This window comes from Orbilia oligospora (assembly GCF_000225545.1).
Source record: "Orbilia oligospora ATCC 24927 unplaced genomic scaffold scaffold00006, whole genome shotgun sequence".
Taxonomy (NCBI): Eukaryota; Fungi; Ascomycota; class Orbiliomycetes; order Orbiliales; family Orbiliaceae; genus Orbilia; species Orbilia oligospora.
In genome coordinates this window covers 215,335-226,166 of record NW_011645563.1, presented here as the reverse complement: position 1 = coordinate 226,166, position 10,832 = coordinate 215,335, and the positions used below count along the sequence as shown (strand labels likewise).

The 10,832-nt window shown below is 45.6% G+C and overlaps 3 protein-coding genes across 3 annotated transcripts; 1 reads left to right on the top strand and 2 right to left on the bottom strand.

The window, feature by feature from the left end:
- Positions 1 to 3,416: 3,416 nt before the first annotated feature.
- Positions 3,417 to 4,748, top strand: AOL_s00006g83 (uncharacterized protein; the record flags this gene model as incomplete). Its single annotated transcript, XM_011119392.1, has 3 exons — positions 3,417 to 4,021; positions 4,093 to 4,601; positions 4,675 to 4,748. 3 exons carry the CDS (start codon positions 3,417 to 3,419, stop codon positions 4,746 to 4,748), a joined length of 1,188 nt encoding a protein of 395 aa, XP_011117694.1.
- A 180-nt stretch (positions 4,749 to 4,928) lies between these two features.
- On the bottom strand, positions 4,929 to 7,088 carry AOL_s00006g82 (uncharacterized protein; the record flags this gene model as incomplete). The annotated part of the gene is made up of 2 exons (XM_011119391.1): positions 4,929 to 6,517; positions 6,596 to 7,088. 2 exons carry the CDS (start codon positions 7,086 to 7,088, stop codon positions 4,929 to 4,931), a joined length of 2,082 nt encoding a protein of 693 aa, XP_011117693.1.
- Positions 7,089 to 8,371: 1,283 nt separating this feature from the next.
- AOL_s00006g81 (uncharacterized protein) lies at positions 8,372 to 10,534 on the bottom strand (the record flags this gene model as incomplete). The annotated part of the gene is made up of 11 exons (XM_011119390.1): positions 8,372 to 8,504; positions 8,577 to 8,653; positions 8,718 to 9,060; positions 9,130 to 9,161; positions 9,222 to 9,289; positions 9,342 to 9,417; positions 9,479 to 9,522; positions 9,637 to 9,794; positions 9,861 to 9,929; positions 10,288 to 10,322; positions 10,493 to 10,534. 11 exons carry the CDS (start codon positions 10,532 to 10,534, stop codon positions 8,372 to 8,374), a joined length of 1,077 nt encoding a protein of 358 aa, XP_011117692.1.
- Positions 10,535 to 10,832: the final 298 nt, after the last annotated feature.

Here is a 10,832-nt window from a genome sequence, read left to right as displayed (position 1 = left end):
CCCACAACCGTCCACACTATCCCATTTATCCGGTGTGTTGCATATTGCTTTGAGATCTCGTTGGTTGTAGATTAAGTTTCTAACGGTCTCAACCAAGATTTCGAAGACTGAAAGGCAATCCACAAGCGGTTAGTCATTGTCATATGGCGGACTGTGGCTTTATGGAAAGAGTATCCTTAGTTTGAAATTTCGATGCAGGGGAAAGGAGGATTGGTGACATCGTTTGAATTCATCGCGCTGCACGACGGAAGCTCGAAGTTTTTCGTGATATTCTCTCCCTCAGATTGATAGTTTATACCACCACACCTATCGAAATCCCTCAGTTTAATTTTTGGTGGGGGTAAGTGAGTGTTTACGTTTGCATTATATAAGCTGTTTTATTTGGGTAGGGGTCAATATATATTATTACATTTCCTATATATATGGTGTAGGCGGGTTTTTGACAGATTGAGATGGTGACGGGGAGCATCCGAACGACTATGCTAAAAAAGTGACTGACAAGAGCGGCGATAAAGACATTACAAGGTCAAATTAGGTACAAAATTCTTGGTTTTCTTTTGGCCGAGAAACATGGGTCCCCAATCTCACTACAAGGGTAATATCTCGCACTCGTCGACATGCAGACAACCTTAACATATTTCCTTTCATTTCTTATTCCCTTAATGGCGTGACGATATTGCATTTCATCGATGTCTATTATATACTATGGATGAATTTGTCACTATTGCTTTTTCTCCCCTCCAAAAAAAAAAAAAAGTGTGCATAGCATCTTCACGATGGGGAGGTCGGTTAACCTCTTCCAAGAAATACACCCATACTGAATCTACACAAGAACGTTTCATATTCAACTGCATCCTTGGTAACTTCCAGTAAGATGTCGTTATAATTATCGACATTGATGAATGGTTGGTTCCAATTTAATGTCAATGAACCAGAACTGCCAACCCTGTCGCTTGACGGAGGTCTGCCTTGCTTTGGACCTTCGATCCTGCGAGCCAGACCTCCACCTTTATTTGGCATAATATTCCACTGTCAGGCAATTCTCGGGTCGTATTGAGTCAGTTTTAATAAGCAAGAGTTCCCTGTACCTGGCTGCCCAGCATCTGACCCAAGTCGAGATCAACATGCTAGCAAATTCATTTGCCTTGGAAATATAGACAAGTGACATGCAGCAGCCATCAGCTGTCTACAATGATACACTAATACGTTCTTGAATTGCCACTCAGGTATTTCCTTCTCGCCTTCGTCTTGGGTGCCTCTTAAATTCTAGCCATGGCTGGACGGAGTCCCATGACCGGCAGCAGAAGAAAAATTCGGAGTCTGCAATGGCTCCTTGGCCTGCATGATCGGTCTGGATCTTCCTTTATCCGTTCCGGGGTCCGCCCCACCTTCTCGACGCTACATTTGGTCTATTGATTGGTTTTTTTAGGTCCGTGTTTTCGCAGGGGGGCCTGTATGGGTGGAAACCGCCGAAATGCTTTGCAAAACGAGACTAGAAAAAATTTGCTTCACATACTCGATATTTGCAGCTTAATATGTATATGTGTATAGATGCTATGCATGTAGACACGGCAGGAGCAGGTGACCCCATAAACTTGCACGAACCGTCCCAGATAAGAAATGCGGAGAACCCGGCTTTGGATCGGCCGTCTCCAGGTGAGGGTTTTAGCATTGCAATCTCTGAGAGTGAGCTGTCTGTGGCGCCGTTTGTTTTTCCGTCGATATCTCTCATCTCGATCAAGGCACTCTTCGTTTGAGAGTTAGGCGAAGAGCTGAAAGAGAAAAGAAAAGAAAAAAAAAAAAAATCGCCATTGACACTCTTGATTTATGCAGTTTCATGCGGGCAAGCGCGGAAGCAAATGCATAGAATGTCTTACCCAACGGTGGCAAGTGACACGGTCATGTTGTTTTATCATGATCAATATTGAGACGGTTTGTTTGTCAAGTGATATGAAAAACTCTGACATTGCTTGATTGAATATAATTATCGAGATAGACCAGGGTTGTGGTTCTGGTTGGGGCCTCCCCTCCCTTACAAAAGTAAACGAGTTGGAACTCGATGGGAGCTAGGTACCTATAGAACGGATGTTTGGGCTCGCTAAAAAGATGCCAAACGTCGGGGCTAGGCTAGCCGATGCTATCAATGCTTGCTGATATGCAGGTTGGGTCGTTTTTGTGATATCTTGTGCTGAGGCTGGCCCTGGTTTTTGTTGGCGCTATTGAGTAATTTGATAATCTCTTTGACAGTTGTGCCGTTGTCATTCTCCCCGCAAAGTTACGGTGGCAAAATCCTCTAGCAGGGGGAAATTGAGGGGCTCAATTGCAATATCAGTTTTTCAGGGCCTTTGAGAGGCCTCTGCCTTCTCGAGCTCGCCTTCGCTTGACACTATGGTCGTGCTGGCAAACGACCGCAAAATGATATTGTACGTCGTCATCTGATGTCCCCGCATTTATATTGGCATGTCATGGTACTACGTGGGCTTTTTACGAAGTAATTCTAATTATGCCTTCATCGTAATATGGTAGAACCCGATTAACTCATGGATGCGCTGACATGTTCGGCTGGTAGCTCTGGGTTGGTTAGCATCAGGTTTGTTGCATATTTTGCGTTGTGATAGTCACAGCAGTTACCGTCTTCGGGATGAAGGTTCTACAGACAAATTTACCGGAAGTGTTGCTAAACCAGTACTGACTTACATATATACGATAATCGATAACATATAGAATTCTAGAAGCTGTAACAAATTTTTTAAAGCCGTACACTTTGAATCGATCGAATCGAGCTCATGAGGTCTGTTCGTGAGCTTCTGGAGGTGGCACAATTTAAGATATCTACCCTACCCAAATAGGTGACGAAAATCGTTTTCGTTGGCTAGTCTAGAAATCGATTCGTTGGCTCACTACAGCGACTGTGTTAATCGACCCTGCCCAAAAATATACCAGTTTAAGTTAGTTTAAGTGTTTCTCCGGACGGCATCGGTGCAACTCGGAGGGTCTCTTGCTACCGATCCCTGAATATTACCATTTTAAGATAGGCTTCCAGCACGAGAGGGAAATTTTAGCTCGATTTGGAAAACTAAAATTACCAAATGATTGCCAAATTTAGTAGTTCGACGTCGCGATAGTTGTGACCAGGGCTGAGGTCAGTAACGTAGAATGCTTTTGTTCAAATTATAAAAACGGGATCGATGTCGAGATTCAGCTCGATCGAGCATCTCTCGATCGTGAACACACCGGAAATTGTTTCTGGATTCACAGCCGCAAGAGTTTTTTTTGATTCTATTCATCTATTTAGATCGATTAACTCAACTCCCATCAATTGGCCGCTTATATATACCTAGTTTTTCAGAACTTTCTGTCGACTGTCCGTTGTTTTGCAGTAGCTATAGCTGTTATCAGGGACCCGGACTGCAGAAATGCAATCATTCAAACGAATACCGTCAAAATTGGGGTCTCAGGCCCGTACTCTTGCAACAGCGCGATCAGCTGCGTCTCCAGCACTGGCTGATAGGAAATGGAAACTCGAGTGGACACCAAGAACCGCACCTGCGCCCGAACCACCAACGGGGTTTGCAAGAGATTATATCGAAACTACAGATGGGAGACTCGAGCTATTAAAAACGATATCGAAAGAATCAATTGATACGGACAAGCCACCTCTTTTCTTTCAACATGGCGGGTTTGGATGCGCGGATAACTATATCCCCTGGATGGAGTACTTTTCAAAACGAGGTTACCCTTGCTATGCCCTATCCATTCGAGGTCACGGATACAGCTGGGGTCCCTCGTACTATAAAACGGTCTTCCAAACTACAGCGCCTATGCTTGCTCACGACGTGGCCGCCGGAGTAAGACATGTTACTGATTTTCATAAGAAAGACCCAGTTAAGAGACGGGGTGGTGGGTTACCGGTCTTGTTGGGACATAGCAATGGTGGTGGACTCAGTCAGATGTTACTTGATCGTGGATATGCTAAAGCTTCAGCATTAGTAATCCTAGCTGGAACACCGAATTTTGGAGGGTAAGGTTACACTATAGACCGACGGGCTCTTAGGTCAATTGATCAATTGCAAACTAATTGAATATATCTAGGTGGGGCGTTTACAAGAACTGGGGCACTTTTGATCCTTGGTTCGTTCCTAGAATGTATTTCCGGGATCTATTTCATCCGCGCTCGCCTTTATCAAAAACGAGCCTTGTACATCGTGCATTTTTCTGCGACGAATTTCCAAGAGAGGAAGTAAAAGAATTCGAAAAGAAAATGTCGCCATACTTGAGTTACTGGTGGCCGATTCAGATAATGGGGCGATTTGTTAAAACAGAAAATGTTCTTTCCAATCTCACAGGTTGGGGTGGTGGAAGGGTTTTTATTCTTGCTGCGGAGCGTGATAGACTCATGAGCTTGGAATTAATGGGACGTATGGCAGACGAATACCGTAAACAGAGAGCATCCATGGTTCGCTCGAAAGTATTTACAAACGATGGCAGAGATATAGACCAAAACTGGATTTCTGGTGAGAGTGAGAGAACTATATTTGGTGGTTTGGAGGGGATACGGGATGGTATTGCGTACAGAGTGGTAGAGGGGGCAGGTCACCATCGTAAGTTCCCGCACCGCTTGTGCATATTAATACAAAAAAGAAGAAGAAAAAGAGGCTAATCCGCGGTACAAAGTTCAAAACGATTTGCAGAAAAATATCAGTGCTAAATATCTTGAGCAGTGGTTGGAGATTTTGGATAAAGCATAGGAGCTAACTGGATTAAAGCAGGCTAAGCCATATGTATGGCGTGAAATAAACCATGTATTATAATGTACGCAGGATTGAACCCAGTTCGTACAACCGTGGAAGAATTGGACTAGCTTTCGTAGTGTTCAAACGCCAGTGGCGTGGTTCAATGGATAAGGTGAAAATATTGTGGCAGATGTTTCAAAGAAGAGGAAGGAGATTTTCGAGTTCCCTTTTGAGCTTAGGTATGCACAACCTACTGTGCTTCCCACAAGTGAGGCGAAGTATAATCGACTTGACTTTTTGAATAAGGCCATTTCCGAGTAGTGTAAGGTAGTTTTTGCAGAAATCGGTAGGGAAAGGGTCATCTGATCTCGCGGCGTCCCGGATTTTTTGGAGTAGGATATTTCGTTCCGTAGCTGTGCCGAAGCCGTAGAGGAGCTCAAAGAACATAATACCAAGGGCGTAAGAATCCCCAAGGTGGAGACCCTTGTGGCCCGTAACAATATCTTTAACATCGTCAAGCGCCTCCTCAGCCCATGGTGGCGGCATGTATAGGGTTGTGCCGCCCCCAACTGGTCCTTGGGGCGCTGGTTTCCCATCACCTCCAAGGACACGTTTGATGTCAGCCGTGAGACCGAAGTCTCCAATTTTTGGTGTGACCCAGCAGAGGTCTCCTGGAAGACAATCACCACCCTCTGGACAAGTGTGCCCTCGGTGGCTGCATTTACAACCAGCAACGCGAATACTGCCGTTTATCTCCCCAATCGGGCCCTTCTCAACCTTCAGGAAAATATTGGCTGGCTTGAGGTCACGATGCACAAGACTGTGGTGATGCATGTATTCGACGGCGTCGACAATCCTCAGCATAATCTGGGTAGCAGTCTTCGGATGGAAGGTGTATGTGAAATCAAAGGCTTTGGGAGAAGAGTTATTCTCTCGAGGTGTTCTGATGAGGTCATCGAGAGATAGAGAATATTGAGCCATTTGAATACTTAAAATGTGCACATGAGAGCTCGGCTGTGCAGGCAGCAATGCCAGTTGTCCGCTTTCTCGCTGAACCAGTCTACTGTCGGTGTCCTTATTACCATCGCCCATCAGGGATAACCGAGATACGGCTTCCAAGTTGCCGTTCCCCGATGACTCCCCACCTGACTCATCTCCATCCGAATACTCAGGTTGAGAGTTCTCTTGCTCTTCGCTGTCCTCATCCTCATCCTCATCTTCACTTTCATCATCTTCGCTTTCATCGCCTTCGCTTTCATCATCGTCTTCGCTTTCTTGTTCGTAATTGTTTTCACCGGAAACCTCATCGGAAACACTCAAATCCCAAGCACGGTCCTCGGTGTAATCCTCGGTGTAATCCTCAAGCTCACTGGCATCTGGACAAAGCTCGGTCTTCACCCTCTCGAACTGATCTTGGCTCATCCTTTCCATCCACGAGCCATAATAACGGACGATGTTCGGGTGGTCTAACCTTGCGAGAACTTTCACTTCATGGTGCAGCTCCGCAAATGCCTTTTCACGAGCCTTCTCGTCCACGATACGAGCTGCTCGGAGGAACGGCTCGGTGATTATGATCTTTTTGATTGCGTAAACTTCGCCATCAAGAAGATTCTTGCAAGACCAAACGCTACCGAACCCACCTCTACCCAAACATTCTAGATCTTCCCATCGAGGCCCGAAAATGGCAGAATATTCATCACCTTGGCTTGCCGGTGCATCTAGGCCCACCCTAGGAGTCTGAGCCTGGAAGCCAGTCGGCGGCTCTAAGCCGGAACGTTGCAGCGCTTGACATAAGAAATTAGCTGTCAGCACGGTTCTATATTCTAACCAACGAGTTCACGCTTTGGGAACTATTTACACACCTTGTTCGAGGGCTTTAGCCTCGACCGAGCCTCCGGATATCGCCCCAACAAGTGATCCTAGGTAGGCCGATACTGCATTCCGATGGCCTTCAAAAAGCCTGCCACCAAAGTCCAAGATTCGTGAATCAATCACTCCAAGATTAACCATCTTCTTGAGGGACTCGTCAATTATCCTTTGTTTCTCTTCTGCCGAAGTATACTTATACTCTGGTTTCGAGAGAATATTACGAAGGTGATGCTCAGTCGAGGTAGCCTGAAGGAGCATTTTAAGATGTTCTCGATTGGTAGAGTCAAACGGATTCTGGTCTCGAGGAACCGAGCTAATATCCGAATCCTTAGGTGAGTTTTTGACTTCCGGGGTTTCTTCGTTTTGTTTTGGATTTGCAGGCATGGTAGAGAGGTTGCTAGGATCATCGATTTGACGGTACTGTCTGAAGCCAACATCAGGAGACTCCGACGAGATTGACCTGTTTGTCTCCGAGTCGGAATTCATGATGTTTAGATCAGGATGGATCCTAAGATGAATATCGAGATACTGAGGATTTGAAGAGATAATGCCCCCAGATTAGCACGTACCCAGCGAATTTAAGGGCTCCGGCAGACGATGGAACGGGCAACGGGCAACGGGCAACGGACGGGGTTTCGCGTCGTGTATCCGGCAGCAAGACCAGCAAAAGGATTAATTTCGGTGGGTTAGAAACCTGTTCGGTTTGTGTTGGTTTGTGAAAAATACAACAAAAAGTTCTATGCAGGCTGGGCAATGGATTCGAGGCCGGCTAGAGCTCGAGTGATGATTAAAGGTTATGCCGCACTATGTGCGCTGTTACAGGCGAAAATACAAGGAGAGCTTCTTTATAAGAGATGCAATGCAGTTCTATTGAACATCTAGAGTCCCGGAATAGGTCCTGATCTCGGTCTTGGGGATTGCGCTACCTTTGCCCTGGAGTGTGCTGGCGCTGGTATGCCTGCGTATGCTCATGAGCATGCCAGCGATGTACAAAAAAAACTAAAAGAAAAAAAAAACAGGGGGTTTTAGTGGGATATTATATAAGAAACTGGCTCAATGTAAAGGAGCTGAGTGTATATATCGGGCCAGCCAAAATAAAAGAGTAGCTGTTCGCGCAATGGTAGGTCTATACTTTTTATACCAATTGGTGGCCAAAGATGTTGTTGATAATTTTAGGGCGTGCGGATCGATATTTGGGTTATCCGGGTTGAGTCCCCTTAGCCCATGCGGCCATTTCAGTGCACTTGTCGGGGGCGAAACCTCCAGTTTATATGCGATCGAGGGTAGTAATTTGGTTAATGTTAAAAGATGTCATGTCGCGGCTCATTTCCCCAGATTTAGTAAGGGGAAAGTAGCCGCGTAGTTGCTACTGTGTACTCATTTTGTCTGCAAAGAGGCCAGCAGCGGTGAAGGATCTAACGTGGAACTTATTCTTCGCTTGTTTCGAACCAAGTAGAAAAGGGTCGAAGATTTTGGCGAACGTGCAGGGGCCCATCTCGGGATCGCATCGACCGTTATGAAAGTTACAATTATAAATTTAAAACTAGGCAAATTGCTACGTGTTAATCCCAGAAGTGCTGAATTCTAGTCAAAACACAGATATGTTCTGTTTCATAGTAGAGAAGTGTCTAGTCCCGTGAGCGAGCCCAGCCCACATCAACAGCCATGAACAAAAAACCCAAACTATTCGCTCCCATTTATACATAGACCGCTAACAAGAAAACCACCTTTATACGGGTATAAAATTCAGAAACTGGGGAGTAATGGCATTAAAGGGTTTCCGTGGTCGACCCCAGTGTACCAGTGGACGACCGGAATTCATCAGAGCTATGGACAGGGGACTTCGAGGACTGGTACGACGAGCCTCCTGTTAGTTCTGGTTTCCTCCCCCGTACGAAGTAACTAGTAGTTAGGAGGGGGGTTAGTTAAACAATCGTCCGCCGTAAGAAAAGACCTCGGGATGTTGTGGCTTACAACTTGAAGTATCCATGGAATGATTTGTTGTTGAGATCATTGCGGCATAAAGCTATGAAGGCCTCAACCTCATCGGGCTATATTCCACGAATTAGTTTTACGATTATAATATTATATGGGGATTGAGCCCGTGCAACTCACCTTCCATCCGAGAACCCGTGTGAAAATTGCAAGCGAGAGGCCTTGCAGACCATCTGACAAGGCGGCTTTTAGAAACCGCCCATTCTCTTTCTGGCCTCGATTTATAGGCCAATTTCCCAGAGGGCATTTAACAACTTCCTCCTCAACATCAACAAATCCAGCTTCTTCAAACCATCCCTTTAAGTCCGCAGCAATGTCTATGGGCCTGCCACACTGCCTCGCAGCGTCAACGTAAAGTTTTTCCCACTTCTTCCAGTTGCAGTCCTCTGGGATCGAGCCATCGTCGCAGAAGGCATGCGTTAGGACTTCCTGTGATTCAACCCAACCGCCTGGCGTGAGGTTGCTGAAAATAACTATTAGAATTCCAGACCAAAAAGTTTCAGGAAATGCGCGGCAAATTCGTCGTACTTACTTGTAAGCTTGTTTTATGAGACGTGGCCAGTCCTGTTTCGCCAGGTCAGTGAGATGAGTTGCCCATTAATAGGATTTTCAATTATATCTTACGGATATGCTACCTAACATCATACGCATGTGCACGTAGTCAAACGGCGATGTAAAGTTCCATGTTTGTTCTCCGTCTAGTTAGATCCCGAGAAAGGCAAATCAGTCAGACAAGACGCTTACCAAGATCGTCGATCTCGAAGATGACATTTTCAGGGACCCACTCAGGCTGAATTGGACTTAAATCGATCCCTCGAATCTATAGTACCGACATCAGAGTGTGTCGATACTCCAGAGTTGAATGTCGCTATGCTACGTACCTTAGCATGAGGATATTCGTCTGCCAAGTCGATCGCCCATATGCCTATACGAGTAGAAACCATCTCTTGTCAACTTGGCCCAAAATAAGGGGTTTTCTTTCTTTCTTTCTTTCTTTCTTTCTTTCTTTTTTAGGATATAGTATAAACATGAGCTGTACCTGTCCCTGTTCCTACATCTAAGACTTTCCGGAACTTTGGGTTTGGGAGAGTGTGTAAATCACCACCTTTCATCAAACGGAATAGGTGATGTTGAAGATCGAGGCGTTCACTTTCCCTCTCATCATTCGGGTACATATAAGAACCATCGGTCCCAAAGCTATGGGTACGTTAGAATAATTTTCGACATGAAGGTCATCCCGCATGTATTTCTCGGAACACTGACCCAGGGTAACGCCTTCCGTTTTCATATGTATAATCGGTAACGGATTCAGTAAGACTCCAACCGGCGAAACTAATGATTTGGTTTTATTGTTAGCGAATACCTTCAGCATTTAAGTGTGATATTAATATTCCTATGACGGAAAATTCGGATCCGGCAATTAGAATCCGTTGCGTGACCTGGCCAACCAGCCACATTTGCATTCTCGACACCAAAGATTTCGTGTTGCTGTTGGATAAATATCAAATATCGACCGCCCCAAAAGCTTCGAAGAGCAATAGACCCCAATTCGGGAGGGCCGGTACATATGAGTGACAAACGTTACAGGGCCTCCAAAATTTGCGAAAGCGACGCTGCAACACACGTTCACACAGGAAAAAGGAAAAATGAAAATTATAAGAAAAAATCTGGAGCAATAGGACAGGCTCACCTTGCTGAATCTTCATCCGAAGAAGTTGGGGCCGGCTAGACGGGAAGGCGAATCGACGTCAGTCAAAGGAAGTGACGGTGGTGGTGGTGGCCACCCCTCATTGCTCTGTCAAAAGTATTTTGAGGGTGTGGTGCGAGATGAGGAGGAACCCCACCGCGCTATACCACAGATAGAGAAAGTGTTAGCAAATAGATTGTGAACTTACGTCCGCCTCGATGAGATCGGATATTTTGAGTCCTCGGCTCATATTGATGTCGAGGCGAATAAAGTTTTAAAAATCAGATTTCAAAATAGAAACAGGAGCGCAAAGGGATATCCTGAGCTGAGGACCCGAGGCGCTGGGTCGACGGAATAGCGAGGAAATGGCGAATCTGGATCGCTCGGCGATTTTAGGACCCGATAGACTGGAACACGCCAACTGGTACTTGGATCCTGGAATCGATTCCAGAAAGCGAAGAGGCAGTGAACCTTCAGGCCCCTTATGTAAATTAGTTTGCGGGATACGGCCACTTTCGATTACGAAGAGATATCGCTACTCGGGTTAA